Genomic DNA, 24,272 nt, shown 5'->3' on the forward strand with positions numbered 1-24,272 from the left:
AAGGGGGTGAGGAGCGAGGAGGGGGAGCCGAGCTCGGAGTGCAGCCTTGCAGCCATGGGTTGGTCTTATTTTGCAGAAGTGGGTGTGCCAGGGAGACAGCTCAACAGGTCTCGACACATTTCTCTGAAAACTATACTTTGCAAAGGAGAATTTATTGTAATCGGGCAGTTTTAAGTACTCGCAGCTTTTTCCTCCTTTGGGCAGACTCTTGCATCTGATTTTTGACACGTTACCTCTGCTGGATGGTTCGCTGCTTTTTTTGACGTTGGAGAAATTGTCAAATGGAATAACTACATTTTTTCCTCCCCTTCGTGTTGGGGGGGGGAAAAAAAAAAAGGGCAAAACTGGAGGTAGATATATATCATTTTTTTCCAGTCACTGTTGCCGCATCCACCTTAAACGGCCCAGGAATATTTCTGTGCTGTTTGCAGCCCGTGAGATTTCGGGGGGCTGCCCCGTTCCCATTTTGTGCTGCGTGCTGTGGTCCCAGCGGGCAAGCGGGAGCGGGGCTGCCCGGGCGTGACCTGGGCGAGCACGGGTAAGGGACCCTCTGCTGGGGCGCTCGGAAAGGCTGGACGAAGCGGTGTTGAAGGAGCAAGAAAGGGTTTTCGCGTTGAGCTTCTCCCGCTCAGGACGCTTTCACCCAGGCCAAAGCTTAAAATTTGTACACGTGGGGACTTTTTGTTGATCTCAGCCTTAACTTTGGCATACAGTAAGCAGCAGCGTTCATCGGGAGTCTGGAGAAAATGGGCGGCAGAGCTGCTGGGTTTGTAATTAAGACGACCGTAAACTTGTTGTGACACTCTTGGGTCGCTCTGCTTCATGGATAATTCCGTGGCTGGGCTTTTAACTTGGGCATTGCCTCCTCTTACGGACTGGGGGGGAGTGCGAGCTGATCTCTGTTTGTTGTTTGCTGTTAGTGTCAGGCCGTAGACAAACAGTGTAGAAAGTTTGCCGGAGAATTTACAGTTATTCTCCAAATATCTGTGCTCTGTGCTGAAAATAAGTGTAGTAAATACAAACAGATGAAACTTAAGAGATTTGTTTTCGGTGTCAGATGTGTTTGGAGAATAGCCGTGAGCTGCTGAAGTGTTGGAAGCTAATAAAAATTCTACTTTATTTTTAGTTAGCTTTTTATTTATAAATTTGAGATTTATTTAAAGAATTGAGTTTATTTCAAGATTCACGAGTTGTATTTTAAGCTGAACCTATGCAAAGATAGCAAACTTTGTGTTTTGTGGTGGAGAGGTGGTGTAGCTCTTGGAGAATAACAAGCCACTCTAGATTTTTTTTTAATTTTTTTTATTTTTATTTTTTTTTCTGGCTGGTAGGTACTGTGTTTGAGAGCTGGCTCGGGAGGTTTCAGGACCCTTTTGTGGGTGATGCATCTGAACCTGCAGGGAGAGAGGGAACTGCCTGGGGAAAGGTGGTGAATGTCCTCCTCCCCTGCCCTGCTCAAGTTGTCATTAAATACCAGGGAAAGTTACCTTCCAAAATGTGCGAATTGGGTACTTTAACAATTCTTACGCTTCCGTACTTGCCGGGATGGGTGACAGAGCTAGAGAGTGTGTTCAGAAAGATGTGTTATGCTGTAGCCTGATTCTGAGTTGCATGCAGGCAGACTTAACCACTTCATCCACGTTTGGCAAAGCTTTAAAAAAATACACTTCCTTGTTACCAGTCAGAAACAAAACAAAACAACAAAAAACCCCCAAAACAGTAGGGTTTTTGAAAGATGTGGCACGTGTCAGTTTGTAGCTTGATTTGCTGTGCTTTTGTTCTCAGAGTAGCTAAACCAGGTTTGCCAGGCTAACAATGTAGACTTTTTTTTTTTTTTTCTAAGACATTATTAAAATATCCTTGCTGTGCTAACTTTGAATGCTTCTGATCTTTTTTTAGCTAAAGTAATGGATTCCAAAGAATTGCTGAACCCGTCGGATCAAGACGAAACAAGGAAAAATGCACTCATCAGTACCAAAGGAGGGATCGTGATGGACTTTCATCCACCTTTCAGGGGTGGAGCTACTCTGCAGGCCCCTATGTCTACATCTCCTCTCCCTGTGTCTTCTCAGTCAGATTCCAATCAGCAACCTGCTTTGGCTGACTTTTCAAAAGGATTAGTAAACAATGTGCCTCAGCCAGACCTTTCCAAGGCAGTGTCGCTCTCGATGGGACTGTACATGGGTGAAACAGATGCAAAAGTGATGGGCAATGACCTTAGATTTGCGCAGCAGGGCCAAATCGGCATCTCTTCTGGAGAAACTGACTTCAGGCTCCTGGAAGAAAGTATTGCGAGCTTGAACAAGTCCTCGAGCCTGGCTGAGGACGCAAAGGGAGCAATATCTTCTGAGGTGTCGCTTGAGCCAGATTTCCCAGGCATGGCTGGCCGCAAGGTCCCTTTAGAGTCAGGAACTGCAGTCCAAAGCCAGGTTGGCTCGAATGGTGGCAACTTGAAATTATTCTCTGAAGACCAAAGCACCCTGGATATTCTCCAGGATTTAGAATTGCCACCGGTATCACCTGGCAAAGAGCCCAATGGGAGCCCATGGAGGCTTGACCCGTTGCTAGATGACGGTGGCTTGCTGTCCCCTATATCTGCAGATGATGCATTTCTCCTGGAAGGAAATCTCGGTGAAGACTGCAAGCCTCCTATTTTATCTGACACTAAACCTAAAATTAATGACCGTGGTGACCTTTTGCCTAGTTCCAAAATGCCGATGCCTCAAGTGAAAACAGAAAAGGAAGACTTCATTGAACTCTGTACTCCTGGCATAAAGCAAGAAAACATGGGCCCAATTTATTGTCAGGCAAACTTCTCTGGGTCTAATCTGCTGGGTACTAAAGTCTCTGCCATATCTATCCATGGTGTCAGTACCTCTGGGGGACAGATGTATCACTATGATTTAAATACTGCATCGCTCTCTCAGCAGCAGGATCAGAAACCAATTTTTAATATCATTCCATCTCTTCCTGCCGGTTCAGAAAATTGGAATAGGTGCCAGGGATCAGGGGATGAGACGTTGGCTCCTCTGGGGACGCTCAATCTTTCTGGCAGACCTGCTTTCTCTAATGGCTATTCAAGGTAATTAGTTTTTGTTTCTCTTTATTAAAATACTACAAGTATGTTTAGCGCAGATGCATGCATGCTGGTTTGTGGTTTGTTTTTTTCCTTTCAAAGTCAGTCATCCCTTTTTCATTCGTTACGTATGGCTGTCTGACCAGACATCACTCTGTGTGTATTTATCCCATAGCACGATTGTAGCTTTAACCAAGTACTTGACTATTGATATTAAAGGGAAGAAAAGAGGAGTGGAGCTGGTATGCTTTAAAAAAGAAATAAATAATGAAAAGAAATTCTAAGATACAACCTAGAGGGAAAATGAGTACGTGGTGGAAAGATCCATATATAAGGCAGTGTAGAAGGACGTATTTAAGTATATATGAAAGCTATTTCATTCTCAGGGGTTAGAGGATCAATCACAGTGTGGTGGTTTGTTTTGGTGGTGTTTTTTTTTTTCTTCCTACTGTTACTTAAGTGTTATGCACAAAAATAACTTGGTTGCTGGGTAAAATTCTAGAATTACATTTAAGCTGAACCAGAGTTTTAGCTTTGCTTGGTATTGCATTTGCCTTACATGGACAAGAAGATTCCGAGTAGGAAATACTCAGCGGTTTGTTTAATAACTGCATTTAAAGAGATAATATTTGCAGTAAGATTTAAACATACCTGGAATTTAACTCTTAAATAGAACTGGAGGAGGGCTTGTTTATAGGTGTTTTTTTGAGGGCAGGGTGTTTTAAGGGAGTTGGTTAGTACATATTTCAAGTGACTTTGTAGTAGTGTTTTCTACATGTGATTCAACAGTGCAGATATTCAAGTAAAATACTTTTCTTCCACCCTTCAAGAGTAAGCGCGCCGGTGGCAGCTTTCTCAGCGGGTAGGTGCGTACGTCTCCTCGCAGCCGGGGACAGGTTCTGATTTCAGGATGAACTCCTAGCTGCGTATTTTCCTTCGCTATTCTTTGTTTCGCATATACTTGCACAAGCAGAGTGTTTGGTCTCAATGGAGGAAGAGGTTTTTGCTGCATTTCTGTGGAGTCTTAGTCAGAAAATGGCTCTTTGAGTCCATATATGTAAAACCAGTAATTGCAGGCTTTTAATGAAGTCTCTGATTTAACTTTCTGGTTTTTATTGCCCCACTGACAATTGATCCCCAGAGTGTTAGCTGCCAGTCCCAGGGCTCTCCCCACACGTTGTATCCTCTGGTTTCCCACGGTTGGAATGAGGTGTGTGAGGATTTCTTCTTTGTTTCAGGAAGACAACTTTTAGTTTGCTTTCATTCTAGATTTCTTTCATAGTTTTTGCTTTTTGTAGTGAAGATGTGTTTTTGTTGGTTTGTTTTTTTTTTTCTCTGAAGTGTTTGAAACAATTTGTAATGTAAGGAATCCAGAAGGGAAAATTGGAATTTGTGGATAAATTCCACTTTGATATATGAATTTTGAACATGCCTTATTTCTTTTGACAGAGTAGAAATCCTTTGTGCTAATCTTTTGCATAATCAGGCCAACTTCCATGTTGTTTTTAGTTTGTTTCACGGGGGGGTTTTTGGTGCTTTTTTTTATTTTGCTCTCGCTGTATCTTTAATGGCAATCATTCTCAAATCTATCAAAACAAGAACAACTATTTCTGGGTTTGGGAGGTGAATTTCAGTGACTGTTTAAGTAAGCAGATTCTTTGTAGATAATGGAAACATCGCTTTTGAGACTCCTTCTGTAAAGTTCATGCACTGTTTTTGTTTTACAGAACTAGTTTGATAGAACCAAGCGCATCCGTAGGCAAATGGTTTACACGTAGATGTTTGTCTGGCTTTTGGGGAATTTCATAAACACCAGTTTTACGTACTACGTCTCTGATAACGCTGTGATGAAAAACCCACTCGAGCTACTGATGTGTGCAGGATACATCTGATCCTAGAGTAAAAAGGACAGCAGCGCTAGATGTTATCGTTGCTTTTATGAAGCAATTTTGAGGAGTGTGCTCGGTGTGTTTGTGTTGGAGCTGAGCAGCAGCGATAGGCAGGCGTGCTGCGGGGAGCTGGCAGGAGCCCTCGGCGCGGCGCCTGTCGTAGGCGAGGGAGCATCCTCGGCGTCCTAGGCAAAGGTCTGCATCCACCACTGGATAGTGTGAACAGCATTGTGCTGCAAGGGTTTACGTTCTTGCTTCCTGCAAGGTTGCCTTGTATTTTATTGCTTTCTTTTGCCCTAAGTTAATAGATTTTTTTTTTTCTTAATTTAAGGAATGTGTAAAGAATTTTAGGGTGGCTCCTAGTTGAGTTATGCATAAAAATTCATTATTTCTAGCCTTTATGGAAGCTGTTCTTACTTCCCAAGGATTTTTACACGCTAAAACTACCAAGTCCAATTTAAAAACAACATTGTTTGGGTTTGCTTTCCTTTTTTCCATAAAATAGAGGCAACTCCATCTTCTTTTTAAGATGTTTGCGACGCTAATGAACCCTGGGTTCGAAGCAGGAATTCTCTTTCTTCCTGAACCTTGTCAAAAATATTTGGTCTAAACTGGGTTAGTTTAAGGTGATGTATTGTGGATTTGTTTGTTTATCTTGCAGAAGACTTAACAAAATTGGGATTTGTTTTAGAAACAAAGGAAGGACTATCTTGCCAGGTTCCTGTGGTCTTCCCCCCCCCCCCAGGTACTGGTTGTGTGAATTGAAGGCTGGGATTTTGAGAATTTAGAATTGCTAAACTTCAATTTCCAATTGTAAATATTTCTTGGTATTCATAGAATTATTTGACTATTCATAACGTTAATTATATATTAAACATATGGGAAGAAAAGCTGCAGTTCTGTCCTGGTGTTCAGGTAGTATTTAATCTGACTGTTGTAATGGAAAGTGTGTAATAATCTCTTTATAGACACGCAGTCTTGAATTGATGTCATGCAATTTTTGAGTGATTTTCCTTCAAAGGATAGCACAGCGTGCTGCCTTTAATGAGACAAGTGATAATCAGGACGGAGAAAACTCATCAATTTTCCTATGAACGGTAGGAGGTATTTTGAAGTTAACAAGCAGAATAGGAACTTCAGAAATTTGTTCGATGCGAATGAATCGGCAGTAGTCAGTAAATGGCTGTCTCGGGGTTATAGAAGAGTCTGCCAGTGCTTGTGCTGATGTGCAAAACTTGGAGCTGCAGCTCAGCGTTTCGACAGCTAATACTCAAAATCTTCATGAGCTCGGTGTTTCAGCAGCTAATACTCAAAATCTTCTTGAGGAGCAGTGAAACTCCAGACGGCAGGGCAGCTTCGTTCTGGGGTTGCTTTAGCAAGTTCTCCCACCTGAGCGAGGAAGCTGCTGATCGATCGCAGCGGAGCAAACTAAGGAGAAGGTGAATAGAATGAGAGGGAGGAAAAAAGTAGGCTGAGACAATTTGCCCGAGATTTTCTTCAATAGAAGAAGTGAGGCAGCATCTGGAAGAGGAGTAAAACAGCCTGAAAGCATTTGGTAAAAGCTTCACTGAAGAATTAGAGGGTTTGATGGTGTCTGTCTCTGCTGGGATATTATTTGTGATTTATTACACAAACACCAGTGAAAACTGTTAAATTTCAAGGAAATGATTTTAGCAACACACACTCGTAGGACTTCTGCATGGTATATACATTAAATCCATCGCTTGACTTTTTTATTCCTCCAACTTCCTGGAGATGTGGCTTATTGTGGGGGGAGTGAAGGACAATGAGAAACAACACAGCGACGCAGGGGTTTCTATGTGCTTTTTCTCTTAGCCTACAGCCAGAATTTACAAAAACTGGGCCCCATTGGCAGTGTTATGGCTTCTCTTATTACATTTGAAATCATTCCTAGTACTTAAGCTTGTGGGGGATAAGGATCATTAAGGAAGTTTAAGAAAGGGCAAGAGCCGAGAGAAGCCATGAAAGAGGAGGAGAATCTGGAAGGGGGGAAAAAGTTTTGTTGGTTGGTCGCAGTCCAAAGCCTGCCTTCCAGGAGAAGTTACTTTTCTGCTGTTACTCTTTAACTGGGATTCTTCTTGGACTCGGACATTTTACTAGAAGGAAGGGGGAAAAAAGTGATCGTTTGCTAGAAATGGTAAAGGTCAGTTGTCCGTTTGTCTTGCCGCATTGTTTCAGCTTGGATTTTGGCCAAGAGCGGTGGCTTGGCACAGCTGGATATAGTACTTTAAGTGTTGTCTGACTCAGCAGTATATAATGTATGGTACATACGGAAATATGTCTTTTTTTAATAATTCTATTTTGATATAAAAACCAGACTTGTTATTTGGAGGGAGTGCTCAGGGTTTCAATAGCCTACGTTGTGATTTGTCAGCTTAATGTAATACTGTGCTTGAGTTTTGAGTCTTGGAAATACACAACAACAAAAAAATCTGATTGTTTTGGCAGATAGGGATGAATCGTGAATGTTCTGCAGAATGTGCCATACGGCACTGTGAAAAGGTAGGTAGGTAAATGATAGGTCATGTAAGATGTAATCTGCTTTTTCCAGCTTTAGCTGATCCATTCGGGTAGCTGATAGCTGAGTAGGTTTTTAGAAGTCCAACACAAATTATTAATTTCTGCTAATGTATTTCCCCCTACAGTGGTCTCTACTTTAAACCTAGTTCTAGCTTATAAAACACAAGTTGATTTTTGTTGCCCATTGCATTTATTTTTTTTTTTAAATCTATCTTAAGTAATGGTTTAACCCCATTGTACCCTTCTGCTGGCAGTGAAAGCAAAGCTATAGTTGAACCAGATCTGCTCACAAATCTTCTCATAAATGTGAAATATATGTATTGTGCAACTCCTACATCATGTATTTACTGTGTTAAAGATGACTTTTACAGTGAGAGCAAATAGTCTTGGAGACTTCTTACTCCCTTTTTACTTTGACTGTTACTGCTCATTCTGGAAATGGCCAAGTGGAAACTATTCTACGCGTACATGTAGCTGCAAACTGGAATTATTTCCATGTTTAGAAAGTTACCAAGTTCTTCTCTCTTCCTAGGTCCCCTTTTGTAGCCACCACCTGGCAGGTGGGCCTTTGGGGGCATTCCTCTACTTTTTAATTATTTTTTATCCATGTTGCCTAACTTAAAGTAGTGAAAATCATAGAGGAAGAGCCTGGCACTGCAGTCTTGGGTGTAAGGCTTGTACCAAAGTTTGTCTGTTTACATTTGTGAACACTTTGCAAAATCAGCTACGTTGTTATTTCCATATCAGATTCAGTATCTCTGTCCCTGAGCACTGTTCATCAGTGGATGCTTAACCTAGTTAAGTTTCCAAGGGAGATACTGTTGTTCTAGTGATGAAAATTCTGCAGTTAATCAGAAGTGTGATGGGAAAGGTGGTGCTCCCACCAGTGTGTGTTCAGCCTCGTGTAAGGATACCTTCACAACGCTTCACTGTCTCATTTGTAGGATGTAGTCCGGTGGAACAGATGCTCAACTGACTGCTTTGACTCCTCGTATGTGTTGGTTACAAAAATTTCAGCCACGGTCCTTCTGTTTTTTCTTTTTTTATTGATGTGCACTACTCAATAAAGAAAGAAAGCGTTTAACTCATTATCCTTTTACCTATTGTAAGCTGGTTGTAAAAAGCAGCTGCTATTATTACTATTATTGTAGCCTGTGGCTTCTGGATCTCTTCAGAGGGCTGCTTCTAGGAGCAAACGAGGGATCCGATTTTAGTGCAAAATGTGATTTGGAGCTTTTTTCTTAGGACATTTTATTAAATCTCTTTACTACTGGCCTGAGAAGCATCCGTTCCTGCACCACTGGATGTTATGACCAGAGTCCTCCACAAGCTTTACAAGAGGAGAGCAAGTACTCAGCACTCAGAAATTTGCCTGGGAGAAAATGAACATATGTTTCTTGGCAGTAACTTTTCTCCTTACAAAACCCTTGCTTGTGGAATATTACAAGACACGATTATATCTACATTAATTTTCTGGGGTAGATGAAGACTGCCTAATCCGATATCCTACCACTGATGTGCTGGTATAGCTTAACGTATGCATTGTGCAAACGATTCCCATGTCATTATTCTTGAGATAAATAACATACCAATAAAATCCTCTTTTCAATCCAAGGTATAAGCAATGGGAAAAGCTTTGTAGAGCTGTAGTTACAATTATCTTGGTTTTGTATTATTAAAATAACTGAAAGCGTGTTGCCTCTGGCATACAGAAATGCATTCATAAAATGATCAACTTCTAATTGTTCTTAGAAACACAGAAGCGAGTGTGTGTGTGCGCAACGAGGTAGTTTCTGGGAAGAATATTAAACTGTACAGTAAGTACACGGTGCAGCAGACCCAGGGAGCTTGTTGTGTTAAGCTTTCTTTGGTTTTATCATCTTTGTCTCCCAGAATCTGGCAGTATACACAAATTGTAATCTTATTTACTGCAGTATTAGTGTATGGCATTGTTGCATGTACAGATTATTCGTGTTGTTCTTGTGACAGCGGTTTTCTGACTGATTCACTATAGTGTGATATCCATTTATAATACAGTCTTTACTTAAATAACCAAGACACTCATAGACCAGGAGTTAATCCTCTTCTCAATGCTGGTTTCTGGAAATATTAGGCAGATACTGTCAGTGGATAGCCTCATCCCCATGGGACAGAAGTGAACCAATACAGCTGGAATAGATGACACACACAAAAAAAGAAATATTTCAGCTCATGGTCTTGACGCTGACTTCACATCAACTAGTTTCAAGTATAGGAAAAAAATTAAATGCAAAAGTTACAGTTACTTTGGCCATATATGAGGGTGACTGTGGGATTCTGGTCAGCTGCAAAGGAATCAAAGCAGAGAGTAACCTGCACAGAACATGCTCCATCTGTGTGTTGGAGCACTTAAGTATCGCAGACTTAATTAAAAGGAGCCTGAAAGACTGTGGACGTGCAACTCTTGCTGCCTTTCCGCAGGAGTACAGTGCAGGTTGTCCCCCATGCGTGACAAGTCCAGCATCTTGAATTATGGTAGTTACTACAGGGGTGAGTAATTGTGCTTCCAGAAGTAGTGTGTTGGGTTGGGAAAACAATTTAGTGCAATTACTCTGTCTCTCCTGGAGGTTTTTCTTCTTACCTCATCTTCACTACACAGAAGGTGTAATGTTGTGCACATGCCTCCTACGTCCTTACCTGACTCGGCTTACGCTAACCTCTACCGTGAAGCTTTCTGCCGGAGTTCTTTCCCTGGCTGAAACGATGTCTTCCTGGGTGCCAGCTATGCACTGTATTGCTTGAAATACAACTTCATGTACTGTGACAAAAGCCCAGCCCTTCTACTTTTGTGGCCTCCACCGCTGGATTTATCACACGGCCGCTTCACGTGTCCCAGAGGTGCGTTTTAGCAGTAGCAGTGAGGTGTAACTGCAGCTTCCCCAGCCCTCGCTAAGGGAGCGGTAATGCTGGCTAGCACGTGGAGTTCCATTTTGTAATGTAGGTGACGTCAGTTTTTCTTGCTGCTCTTCTGTGAGACTGAAGTTTAGATTCCAGGACACCGTGTTACTTAGCCAGGATATCATGTAGAGTTTTATAATAATGGTTCCTTAAATCAATAATCACTACAATTGTGTGGATTTCTGGAGGAAATGATGCTCTTCAGAAGTCATCTTGACATCTTCTGTAGAGTATATTTCTGTACCAGCCAACTGCATTCTTAATATAGTCAGTATCAGTTGGTTATAATTAAAACTCCATATTCCATCTGTACCTATGGAGCTCTCGGTCCATCTTAAGTCTTCCTAGAAAACTATACTTCTGATGCAATTTCTGAAAATTAACGTCCAACAAGCTGCTAATATTTTGTTTGTGGAGATGCAATATTCTATGCAACTCCCACTTCTTGGTCAAGGATCTCAACCATCCCGAGACTGCAAAAGCAAAACTGCTTTTGGGGAAGAATTTCCAAAATAATAATAATAATAATGGCTTTCTTAAATTTGGTTTACTGCTGCTGTAATTTAATTAAGAAACTGAGTTCCACATTAGATTTTACAGTAATACATTCTCCATACTGTTTGTAATAGGTTTGTACAATTACTGTGTGTCAGAAAGCAGCTGGAGATCATGATCGTATTTATGCATCACGGTCACACAAGATTTAATATGAAACTTCTGAGCAGCAGGGCACAATTTACTCTTCCATTCCTTTATTCAGATATTTCCTATTTCTGGTTGCTTTCATTTGCATAAAGAGTAAGTTGTAAGTAGGTAAATACTGCTCAGGATTCTAGCTTCATTTTAGAAAAGAAATCAGGTCACAAATGAGTAGTTGGCCTCAAAATACTACCTGGGAAACTTGCTGTATCGTCAGGTAAGAGCGAATAATTGAGCATCAATGAAGTGTGTAGTTTATTCAAACAAGCAAATAATGGAATTGATTTAATAACCTTTTGGCTTGGATTTCTTTTTTGTTTGGTTTTGGTTTTGAGGATCTGAGGTCTGATGCTTTGGTTATCAGCCTCTTGGGAAAACTGGGGAAATAGCTGTAGTTGTCCTTAGCTAAAAGATCTGTTCTGGTGGGCTTCTGGCTGCGTCGTGGACTTCGCTCTTGTCTGGTATTAGAAACCCGGAGTGTGGGGTATGGTGCGTTGTGGTTTTTTACCTGTGTGTTCCCGCCTCTGAATATTTGAATACCTGCTTCTCCTGGAAGTGTTCCTTGAGCAGAGGGTTTGAAGGTGGGTAAGCTCTCTGTTCGCAAGTAGGCAGTAGCTTGGCTGCATCTCTCTGGCAGGGTGAGAGGGGCGTGAAAAAGGGACGTCTGTGGTTGGGAATTTTGTGAAATTTTTAGAAAATTAGTTTTTGGTCTTGGATGAGAATCCTCCAGCTGTTCCACGGCTCCTTTCCAACTGTGTGAATTGCGTATGACGGGAGAGGGGTTCGTTTGCTCCCTTCCTTCCCAGCTGGACGCTTAGAAAGGACGCTGCTGCTTGGGGGTTGTGGGTGTCTGGCCTTGCTTTTGGCTTCAGCCCATCTATGAGTTCTCTAAACCCCGCGTGGTGTGTCTCTAAACCGTGCCTTCCCATGCCGTCATAAGCTGCTTTGGGAGCCCAAGTGTGAAGTTCTGGGGCTCTTTGTGATTTTTGTTGCCAGGCTTCAGAAGGGCTGGTCTTGCCCGAGCTGAGAGCGCGGCATCTGTGACAGAAAAGAGCAGCTGATCAGTTTATTTTTGTTGTCATCGCTTGGAAGAACCTGCTCGCCTGGTGTGTGATCGTATGTAGTAATGGAGTAATAGGGTCTGGTGCGGCTTGGGAACGGCTTCGTGTGGAAGGGGAGCTCTGCCAGGCCAGCGCTCCCAGAACACGTCCAACGCCGCAAGTGGCCATTGCTTCGCGGTAGAGCATCTCCGTGAAGACAGGGGTCACGCTTGGGGTGCTGGTCTTGGTAAACGGAATGCGGCGTGCCCCTGGACGTCGGTGCTCTTTGTTGGAGCTTGTTTCTGTGCTGCTCTCCTAGGCAGTTTTTAGCTACTTCTAATTCATCCACTGACACTTTTAAGAGACGCGGACGCATGGTATGGCTTTGAAGGAGGTTGGCTGTTAAATGGATGCGTTGTCAGGAGTGGATTGTGTGGTATCACTTAAAAATGAGGTGTGTATGAATACAGTTCTAATATGCTATCCTATATAAAATGGATAGGTTTTGTGTAGCTTTTCATTTGATCAGATGATGTAAATTAATAACAATATATTTTAAACCAACACATCTACTCCATAGGCACATTATATATCGCTCTCTACCAGTGTATTTTTTCCTCTTGTTTATTTTTGTTTCTTTCTAAGGGCTTTCTGTTACTTTCTCAAGCAATAACTTAACCAAATCCATCAGCTAAAGGCTTTTAATCAGTCAGTGCTGAGAACGTGCTCGTGCTGCATGCACACATGTGGATTTGTTATGCAAGAATGCAGTCCATGCATGTTAACTTAAAAAAAAAAAAAAATACTTACAGACTTCATAGTTTCATGTCCTGATTTCAGTTTGCATGTTACCTAGCTGTTCTTTTCTCTCTCATATTTTTTTGTGGGTTACTTCTGCTGTCAGGTCCTTTGCTTTATTTTGCCTGTTGAATTTCTGTTAATCTTGTGTTATGTATGAATTGCTCCAAAATGAATTGCATCGTCCCAGCATGAAGTTGATGTACATATAATTAGACTTTTTTTTTTTAAAAAAAAACTCTGCAGCTTGGTTCTCTTAAAATCTGAAGTAGGTTAGAATATAAGCCAATAAAAAATATTTAAGAAAAACAGTCTTATCTGAGAACAGGCATTTTAAAAAGCTTTAAAAATGAGAGATCCTGAACTTGGTATCCAGAAAAGCTTTTTGGATGCTGGAGATGAGTGAAGGCGTATGGAATTTCACTTCACAGTTTAATTTTAGTAAGATAACCAATGCTCATTGAAATAACAGCAGATTGCCTATGAAATGACCAATTCAGATTCTTTCTGAATGCTAGAATTCCTTATAAATAGGTCTTTAATCAGTGGGGAAAACTTCACTTAAAAAGAAGGTTCAGTCAACAGGTGAGTTGGATGAAATGCGGTAGCAGGCGAAGGAGCCCTCTCCTTTGGGCAGGGGGCCGGTGTTTCAGGCAAGGATCAGCAGTTTGTGGAAACCAGGTAGTGCAAACACGGAGTATGTAAGCTGATAACTAGGGGAGGAGGAGGGGGGAAAATATATTGCCTGTTTCTAAGTGGCTGCAGTAACACAAATTATGGGGTTGGAGGGACCTTTGAGGGACCTCAAACCCAGCCCATTTTGTTGTTGCACCTTTGTAGCAAATGCAACTTAGAGACCCGGCTGATGGGTTTTGTGTTGACAAGCGGTGACGCAGAAGTTGCACCAAATAGAAATCTTCTGCCCGTTATAGGTGCCTTGCTTGTCTGCAGGCCCTTAAAACTACTGCAGACTGGAGCATCATGGCCTTGCAGAGAAGTCAGGTAGAGGTTGATGCTTGCTGGCGCGTTGCTGGTGAGGCTCCTTTGAGTGGGTGTTAGGGTCGACACTCACCGGCGAGGTGCTTGTATTTAAATACAGCTCAAATCTAAATGCAGGAGTAAACTGCTTGTAAATACAGAAGTTTCTGGGGTAGGTATGCTGTCCTTTTGTAACACAAGTGAAAATCAAATAGGGAGGGTAATTGAATTATGTAACATATGGGGGCTCTACCTCCTGTATTCAAAGAGAAACTAAAAGTGGGAAGAACAGACGTATGTTATTAGGACTTTCTTTTTAAAGATTTAGGCCCTTGCTTGCTTCCATAGTCTTTTACTGATGTGGGACGTGATGCACACCCCTGCCTGGAGGCCATGGGGGTCAGGGAGACAACAGTGTTTGCAAAGAAGGGGGGCTGAGGATAAGGGCATGTGCTCAAAAAGCAGAAGAGAGAGTTTTCAGTGGTAAGAGGTTGAGTTAGACTGTCCTGAGTTATATCTGAAAGCTGGATAGTTATTGAAAACAGCCTAAAGAAATGAAGTTTTTTTTAACCATAAGTGCCATTAGAAACAGATTCATCTCTGTGTAATGGTTTTCTCATGAATGCAAGAAATGGTTCTGGTACCGAATTTTAACTTTTAAACTGGTTGAAGAGCTTGATAAGGAAACTCCAAAGACGTATTAGGGAATTACTTTTAGTACGCTGTTTGCATTTGTTTATTTCAGTGATCATCTCTGGTAGGGTACGGAGGAGAACACCGATGATGAGGCTGAAGGGTCCGCTCCACTTCTTCTTAGTTCTTCAGTTTCAGTAAAAGAAATTACCATGCTTTCATTTAGCTCGGTAAGATTAGGTCTTACGAATATGCTAAATTATTGTATTGAAGAGATACTTGCTGTGAAAAAGAGTGGCTTAAAATGGAATAAAATCTAAAGAAAGAAAAAGTGAAAGGTCATAAGTTATACTTACTTGAAAACAAATTAAGCAAGTTTGTTTTCACTACCTTACTCAGATTTCCAATGAAACATAGATTCAAATCAAATTTGTAAAGAAAGATAGTATGTCTTTTTTGCCCGTTAATTTTATAATGATGTAATCCCTTTTTGGAGGAAAGGGGAGACTTGTAATGCTTTTTGTGTTATTTGCTTTTAGCAAATGATACTGATAAGCTTAAGGCTTAAAAGAAAAATGAACATGAAATTGTATGCTCTCTGTTATTTGAAGTAGCACGAAGTATGGAAGAGATCCTGTATCACACATACAGTCTCCCTTGGTGCTGCCTGTAGACAAAAGAGCTGCTCCTTTAATACGTATTTCAGAAAAAGCATTTTCTCTAACCTGTTCTGCTTTGTTACAGCCCAGCCCAGGCTTCTTAAAGGTCATTTGGCCACATTGATTTCAGTGGGAAGTAACCTTTTTTAAAGCCTGAGCCCTGATCTGTTGTAAAGTCCCTTGGTTTCATTTTCATATAGCTTTATGAATTCTGCCCTTCCTGAACACACATTTCTACTAAGCCCTGCACATCTGCCATTTTCTAAACTGACAAGGAAGCTATTCGGACACCTTCATTTTTAACAAAACCAATCTAATGTGTTTTGTAATGAATTAGCTTTCCACAGTTAGAGAAGACAAATTTGTTCAAATGAAGTGCCAGGGTATTTGCAAGTTGTGTGCCTGTTTCAATAAAAATGAAATACAGTGCTAAAATACCTCGTATAGAAGGTAAATGTTGTAAGAAACCTGAATGCTCGGAGTTCTTTATTTTGAGTAGCAGAGCATTTTTTTTTTTTTAAGTGAGCAGTTAATATTAGGATGCCTGCAAGATTGCATTCTTAGTCACACTAGGTATTTGACAGCTAGATATTTCCAACCAGAGCAACTGGTTTGACAAATGAGCTTGGACCTATTTTATCCCTTTAAAGATTCTTCTCTACAGATTCTTTTAACACATTAAAGGTTGGAACGTCAGATCTTTTATTAAATAACAATCAGGAGGTTGGAATATTGCTAATAGTCGGCTTGGGTTTGTGACTTAGTTTGTTCCAGCTTGCAGATCAGAAGTGTATGGTTAAGTTGCACGGCATACCATCGGGGAGGGAGGAAGTGACTTGTGTTTCTATTCCTGGCTGACCCCAGCCTATAAACCGAGGAAGAGCTTTAAAGGAAATGCAACATTTAGCTCTTTGAATCTTTCCAAGCATTCGTAAGTGCTACCCATTCTGTCTTCCTGTATGCAACGTTTCAAGATGTGGACATCTTAAAATTACTGTCCTAATTTAAAAATGAAACAGAACACATACCCACCAAGGGAAGCCCTACAACTTCATGGAGATCAATGGCAAAACTGCAATTCCATATGTTTGTCAAAAACATCCGAAACACAGCTGTTACTGTTGAAATAGAATGTTTATTTCCCAGACGGTTACTGCCAGTGTCTGGAGGGAGATGCATATTCTTTTGGCCCGTTCTTTAAGGGTAAACTTGAGTTTCTTTTTTGGATCAGGGAGTCTCTTTCTAGGTTCTGTATTAAGAAAGGGAAATAAATTCGACGAAGTTGGTTTTTTTTTTTTTTTTTTTCTTTGCTCGTGTTTTTCCTACTTGAAGCTATTTGTAATGGTTCTGCTTTTGTGAAAATGGCGTAACTCCTTGTCCGTGCGCGGGAAGTTGAAACAATCACTTTGAAAACGTGGTCTGAGCGTCACAGTGTGTGTCCCCACTGACAGAACCTACTGTCACAGGATGAAGGTCTTCTGTGGGATGGGATCGGACTTTTGGATTTGGTGTGGTTGTGTATTCAAAAGATCTATAGAGTTTTAAAACCCCTCAAAGATGCAAAAGGTGGTTGGGTGCCATGTAAGACTACTTGCGACTTCGGAGCATCCCTTCTCAACATGCGTAACTCGCTAAACAGTGCTTGACAGTTGGATGCTAATTGCTCAGGTAGATTTTTCCACATTGTCCTTAAAATCTCAGTGGTGGTTTAGCAATAGTGATTTGCCATCGTATTGTAAGAAACTCCACAACTAAATGCTAAACTGCTTCAGGATATTTATGGGGTTAGGAAGTTAGCAACTCTTCCGCAGACTATAGAAGGGCCCCCAGATAGCTCTATTGCTTTGTATTTCTGGGAAGTGTCTGTTTGGGCCCTCAGATAGCTCTATTGCTTTGTATTTCTGGGAAGTGTCTGTTTGTGGTATAGATATACCTATCGTACCCCGATACTGTGTCACCAGCTGCATCAGACTCTCTGTGTGGGAACTGGCATGGCCTCTGGTGCAGCTTGTTTGAGAGGTACTGAAAGTCCATATGTAGTGCAACAAGGGAAGGTGGGCTTGCAGATTTGGTTCCAAGTGGTGCTGTGAGGGTCCTGGTGGGAGAGCTGCTTTGCCATAGCCATCATAAGATGGCTGCTGAGTTAGGCACTGTCGAGGGCGACAGCAAGGCAAGTCCAGTGTGCAGACAACTGTAAAAGAGGGAACTCCATGTAAATGAGGCAATTGGCTTAATAAACAATAACCCCCAAAAGCCAAAACCTAAAGAAGCAGCACCAACACATGCCTAAAAAGCTCTGAGAGTGACTAAAAATACTGTAGTATTGCTCTGTGATACACTGATAGCTCCAAGTAGCTCTTTTTAATACAAACAAACAGATAAAAACTCAGCATTTTCAAATGGGGAAAAGCTTGCCCAAATGTGGTGAACAGAAATCCCATAAAAGATGTAAATAGGAAAATGAGAGGGGTTGAAAAAATGGGGTTGTGAAGTGCCGTGAGAAAGGTGCTCAACCTGGCAGGCAGCTCTGGAAACCCACCTGGAGCAGAGGCCAGGGCGGGAAGGGGTGGGAGGATGGACGTGGGGCAGGAAGGGGTGGGAGGATGGATGTGGGGTGGTGGGCGTGAGAGCGAGGGCTTCCTGGAGCCCAGCCATCGCCTGGCGGGGCTGCTGGGCACATGCTCTGCCCCCGGCTGCCCTGGGCCCCTTTGGTGTGGGCAGGAGGAGCTCCTGGGCCGAAGGGACTGTGTGTGAGGGGTTCATCCAGGCAGATCACTGGGCCTGGTGGCATTTGCCCAGGAGCTTGAAGGACCTGCCAGCCAGCAAAGATGGCCTCTCCGACAAACCAGCCACCATGACAGGGCTGCCGGTGTCCCTCCCATTAACGCCGTGGCTCCACAGGACCTGGAGCACTGTGAGTTAGTGAGTCCGACTTCTGCCCTTGGCGAGGTGGTAGATTGTAAAGCTGTAAGGTCACAAAGCACGTGAGTCTCTTGGGAGGGAGCTGTCCTTGCTCCTGGAAGGAAAATACCACCTCATCCGATGTCCTGGCTTTCTGTGGGGTTGTTGGTGAGCCTGTGGACAGGGGAAATCCAATTGACCTGAATATATTTGAATTATTTTTTCTTTTTCTTTTAAGTCTTTGACATGCTTCCTTGCCAGAGGCCATTTAGAAAGAAAGAAACCAACAAAAAACGCCAAGTTGTCATGGAACTGGAACAGCGGTTCTTTTGTGGGCTTGAAAGCTGGTTAGAGAATAGGAAACGAAGGGTAGGATTTAGTGGTTGCTTTTCAGGATGAGAAGTCGACTGCTTCAGTGCTGAGGCAGGGCCTGAAAAGGGAGCGTATGGGGAGGTTTCTGGGTTAGCTGGGACGAAGCTATTTTGGGTAGTCAAGTGCCAGGCTAGAAAGCTCTCTGAAAGCATAGTGAGCACACAGAGGAGCCGATGGGGAATCCTCAAGCTAAAAAATGTAAGGTCGTGTGTCAAGGGAAAATCATCTGTATGTTGCTTGTACAGTCCGGAGCTCGGAGCTGGCAGCAGGGACCTGGGGAGGGGTTCTGGGTTGTTACTGGTTATTCTGCGAAATCCTTAGCTCAGTGTGCACCAGCAGCCCAAAAAGTGAGCAAGGGTTTGTATTGCCAAGAAGGATAACACAAATGGCCTCTGGCTTCTGCTTCATGAGCTTTGGTGTGCCCGTGTCATCTGCTCCATCCTGCCTGTTCTTGGGGAGGAAGGGGGGGATAAGTTTTTAATTTACTACCAGAATGCTTTTGTCAGATGTGTTTGTCTCCAGTGCTTAAAAAATCATCCCCTAATGTCATCAAGCTAAACAGAAAAAATGGAGGGGAAAAGGCTGAGCAAAGAGAATGCAATGTGTGATAGTATTAAACATGAGTGAAATCTGTGGTGGTTGGAATGATACCTTCCTGCACGTGTTATTTTTCTCGCTGTTGATATTGGTGTATTCACGTATTCCCCCACCCCACCCCAGGTGTTAAACTCCATACTTCTTTTTGTCTTTAAAATTGCAAATCAATCAAGGTAATTATTGGAAGCAGGCTATTCAAACTGCTGCCTAGGGAAATTCCTACATGCTTGAAAGCTATCGGTCACTTTTTTTCATATGGTAGTTACGGTTCCAAAGACATCTAAGAAATTAAAATCTTCCATTATAAAGATAGGTTACTCTGTCGTTATATATTATCTTCAGTAATTTTCCCCAGCTGTCCCTGTTGTCCCCCGTACACACACACTTCGGATTGCTGGAGCACCATCAAAAGCAGTCGGGCCCCCATTTTTGCAAAAATCTAAATTCTTTTCACTTACATCGCTGTTTTCTCTCCAACATAACTGCAGTGCCATTACAGTAGTAGAATAAATATAAATTCATTAGAATGAATACAATTTTTTACAAATCTAAATGTAATATTTAGTATTTTCTACAAAACCAGCATATATTGTCATTCAAGACAAATTAGAAATTGACTGGTTTTATTTATATTTCTTCTCTAACAGCAAATGATAGAATCCAGTGCTCTTACTTTATAATCGCCATTTCCTTGGGAGCACGTTTATGTTGTTCCTTCGTTAGCAGTGCTCCCAGGTACTTCCATGCTCCTCGTATCGAGGTTGCCTTAAATCTGCGAGTTTTTGTCGGGGAGAAAATGGGCTATTAGGAAAGAGCTTGTACTCAAACATTTCAGTTGTATGGTTGTGTGTGTTTGGAAAACAGTTTGGCTTGGGTCTGGAGGTGCAGAGTCAGTGCTGTCTGGCAGGTCGGCAGCAGCCTCTTGCCATGGGATCCCCACTGCCGTCCTTTCCCGGCGCTGATCTGAGAGGATCAGCCAGATCCCTTTCCATACGTTCTCCTTACGTGCAGTACCTTGTGTTACTTCTGTGTATTTCCCATGGTGGTGAATCCATAGCAGATTTTTCCAGAATTGTAATTTTAGTGAGTAAAGTTGTTCTCAATGCATAAGCGGGGAATGGTGTTGGGAATCCTTTGTGTATTCCTTCCCTGAGGGTTTTTCCTAATTCGAAGCAGAAAGAGTCGTCCTGCAGATACCGCAAAGCGTTTGTTGCTTGGGCTTACCCTTACACAACACGTGAAAAGTTAAAGAGTAATGCAAACAAGCTGATGACTAGACGTGGCATTGGTAGACACTGCTGTGAAAATAAGAATTATTAGCTCCTCCAGCTTGTACTTTGAAGAACTTCTTATGCCTGTGAGACCAGGCTGGGAGTAGCTAATGGCACTATCCTCCCTGGGTGTTGCTTTGCTCCAGTGTGAACGGCTTTGCTCTCTTGCTCTTATTTCTGGAGCTCAGTCAAGTAGTATTTTCAGATAACTTCAAAAGAAATATTATTTTGTTTAAGTTGGTCTTTCAGCAGCCGTGCCCTTACTGTAATATGTCACAATTTGTTCATAGAAATGTAAAAACAAAGCTGTGTAACTGCACTTCGTACAGCAGTTCCTCGAGGAAGAGCTGTTTCACCTTTCTTGCTGCCCTGGACTCCCTGTGACCTGTCTCTTGGGCTCTGCATTTGCATTTCTTTGAACTTCTCCAGCAGTAGGTGTTCATGTTAGTTTGTCTCCATTATTTTCCATTTACGTTGTGGAGAGAGATGATTGTAAACTGGAAAACATTATTACTTTCCTCTCTCTGCAGGTGTCTGTGGTGTCATCTGCTTTTCTGAATACTTTTGCAGCATCACACTCGCCAAACTGTTGACGTTTGGGGAAGGGGGGGGGTGCTGTAGTTATTACCATCCTGCATCTCAAAAATCTGAATCAAATATTCGATTATAATTTTGTATCGCTGGTTAACATTGACACATTCACCTTTTATTTTGGATCTCTGAGTTAGTCAAGTCTACTTCCTTTTTCTGTTGTTGCTGGCACAATGAAGAGAAGATCACTCTCAGGGTATACACTATGTACCTTTTACAGGTGGGGGGATGCTTTATTTAGTTCAGTGCTTTGTTTTTAATCCTTCTGCAAGCTATTGACATAAAAATAGTTCATGTGAGTAAACAAAGGTACAGAAAAATGTACAAATTTGTACATATACATGCAAAAGGATATTGCTGTTCCTTACAGATGGTGGTGTCTTAGAGCTCTATGCTGCTGCTGAGTTCAGCCACATTTAAACGCTAACTAAAGTTTTGTATTTTTCATCCTCACGGTACTGCTGAAAAAGATAAATGGGAATTGAAATTAATTGTATCTCCTTTTATGTACTCGTGAAAACTAGATAAAAATATTTCTAAGAAATCCTTTCTTGTATTTGTCTTCAGAAGGTCTTTGACAACTAAGCAGTGTGCATTTGGTATGGGGCATGTGTGTTTCTTAATCTGAATTTGCCTGTTGGTGGAAGCACAGATAATGGGGGGGGAACACTGCTAGGAGGTATGAGCCAGATGTCTATCACCCCGTAGTCTGAAATCAAGACAAAGTACGGTGATTTGGAGGAGGAGGAGAGTGGAAAGGTGAAATGGAAAAAAGAGGGCAAGAGAAAGGGGAGAAGAAGGTAAGTTGGTAACTGGGAGGAGATGGACCCAAACCAGGAGTTGTATGTGATTTCTGTTCTGCCAGGCATGCGGGCAGCTGAATCCTCAGTGGGGTGCAGGGAATTCTCGGGGTAGGAGACTAACCTTACAAAAAACTATGGCGATCATTAATTCTGAAAGTTAGAGCTATATTAAGCATTCAGACAACATAAATTTTGCATATTCAACTTCCTCTGTCTCTTACTTACGCATAAATGCAAATAATAAGGAACCAAAGAGCCATCCGCTGTAGGTGCTCCTCAGTTCTGTTACTGCCCTGCGTCTCTGCACGCATTGCTGATCGATCGCCCAGCTGCGGCGGGAGGGCAGCCTGCTCGTGGGATCCCCTCCTGGCCTTCCCCACAGCCATCGCAGCACAGTGACGGTGTCTTCTGCTTCCTCCTCTTCTACTGAGCTTGAACCAAAACTTTTCTGCTCCCTGTACTTCTGGATTTAATAGCTGTTTTTCTGAGCGGGAGCATATTGAGGCTTCCAGCTCGACCGCTTCCCCTTGTCTTGACACCATCTTCATAACCTGCGCCTTTTGTCTCCTTACCCCTTCCTTTTGCTAGTCCAAATTTCAGCTTTCTGCAAGCAAATCTGTCTAGATTGTGCTATTGCATTTGATAAGCAATTTCTAGGTTTGCAGTTGACAGGATAGGCACGTTGGAGTTAACTTGATGAAGATTTTGGCCAATGAAAACTACTGTGTTCCCATCCCAGGAATAGTTTCCATTGTATCACCAGCCAGCAATTACTGAAACTATATGCAAGTGTATTTTAAAATTTTCAGAATGAAACTTAGATTTAATTAGACTAGGAAGTACGTATAGAAGGGTGATATTTGATACTTTATTTTTTTTAAAGAAGTAACATGGCAATTTTGTCTCGGTGTAGACATGCAAATGTAAGACAAACATTTTGAGTCAAGAGTTTGAAGTCCGTTGGTCAGTCCCAGCACGTGGGACAAGATTAGAGCGTCTCGTTACGAAAGGTGGTTTAGAATAGAGCCTCTTTCTTTAACAAACGATGATTTTTGTAGCTGTCCATCTGAAGCAAGAGGAGATCTAAGTGGATATCGCCTGTCAGCTACTTACCACCTCTCCACCAAGACGCGGCCTCTGGCTGTAATCACGGGAGCAGGATTAGTGCACGCTGACTGACATCAAATGCAGACGTGAATTCAACACAGCAGCACCTGCTGTTCTGTGAATGAGTAACAGAACAAGGATCAAACTTCTTCTCACTATCTCTTTACATCTGTGATGATGCCTTTTAGGCTTATTAACAGAGTATCCACCCATTAGTTTTTTGGTTTTTTTGGTTTTTTTTTTTGTTTTTTTTTTTTTTTTTTGAACCTGCGGTGTTTTTACACAGTAGCTTTATGTTTGGCTTAAAAATGCCGGGATGTGGTTGCTGGTTTACAGCAGCCTGTGCTATCGGTCACCATGGACCGACCAACAGGCAGGCAGGCCCCAGGACGCTTCCGTGGCTGCTCATCCCAAAAAAGTCCGTGGGGCGTGTTTGAGCAGCAGCCGCTACCTCAGTGGCTCAGACCCCAAAGCTTTGTCTGCTTTGTGCCAATAGAAGGGAGAAGGAGCTGCTTGGAAAACCCTTGAACGGCTGCTCCCCGTTTGGGAGGGACAGAGGTGCTCCCCGTGGTTCCCGCAGCCATCCCAAGGCTGCAGCTCTCATCGGCAGGACAGCGCGTGCCACCCGGCGAAGCCAGCAACAGGGCTGCGACTCCAAAACTTCATGTTGAATAAAACTGCTGTGAAAGCGTTGTATGTATGGTTGGTTTACTTGCCTTTTCAGCATTCGGAATACTTACAAGCACCCATCAGCAGGTTTTTTTCTCTTGAATCACAAGGTTAACCTTAGTCTTAAGAAACTGAGAGCTCTTAAAAGGAATTAAATATCTGTGGCATGGGTATCTTCTTCAGTTTTGCACAGGCTTCGTACTTGTGCTTGCTCAAGGAGCACAGAGCCCTGAAGACCTGAGTTTTAAATGGGGGATGTGTGTAGCAGTGTTATTTCTCTTTAATAATGTGGTTCCTGCTTCTATCTAAACGTTTTTTCCTTGTTTGATACATAAAACTTTTAATTTTACATTAATTCTTTTTAATCATCTTTTTTTTTTTAAAAAAAAAAAAAGCTCTACTGATTCAGGAGTGACTGTAGTGGCCATGGGTGGTGAATATTTTTATCATTGTCTGCGTTGTCCTTCCTTCCTCTCTGAGCAGAAAATTTAGTTCTTTTTCGGATTCGTGGATCCACTCGCTATAGTTATCAGTGGTTAGACAACAAGTAAACAACTTACTGTAAATGGGCTGCGTGCCAGCTGGCCTCCAGCTATCCTGCAACTTGTGACTTGCATTCAGGCTCAGAAGAATGCCTTTTTACTTGGTCATTTCCTTTCCTTTCAAATATTAAAAAACAAAGCTACTTCTCCTCCAACTAAATAGCTTTCC

At 42.2% G+C, this 24,272-nt stretch overlaps 1 protein-coding gene across 1 annotated transcript in view; it reads left to right on the forward strand.

The window, feature by feature from the left end:
* Positions 1-329: 329 nt before the first annotated feature.
* NR3C1 (nuclear receptor subfamily 3 group C member 1) overlaps positions 330-24,272 on the forward strand; it is a 72,566-nt gene continuing 48,623 nt past the window's right edge. Inside the window, exons 1-2 of the mRNA XM_009646793.2 lie at positions 330-350; positions 1,900-3,082. Coding sequence (XP_009645088.1) covers positions 1,908-3,082 — 1,175 coding nt within the window. The 5' untranslated portion in view covers positions 330-350; positions 1,900-1,907. The remainder of the gene's footprint in view (positions 351-1,899; positions 3,083-24,272) is intronic.

Source organism: Egretta garzetta, unplaced genomic scaffold, assembly GCF_000687185.1.
Source record: "Egretta garzetta isolate BGI_Z169 unplaced genomic scaffold, ASM68718v1 scaffold1, whole genome shotgun sequence".
NCBI lineage: Eukaryota > Metazoa > Chordata > Aves > Pelecaniformes > Ardeidae > Egretta > Egretta garzetta.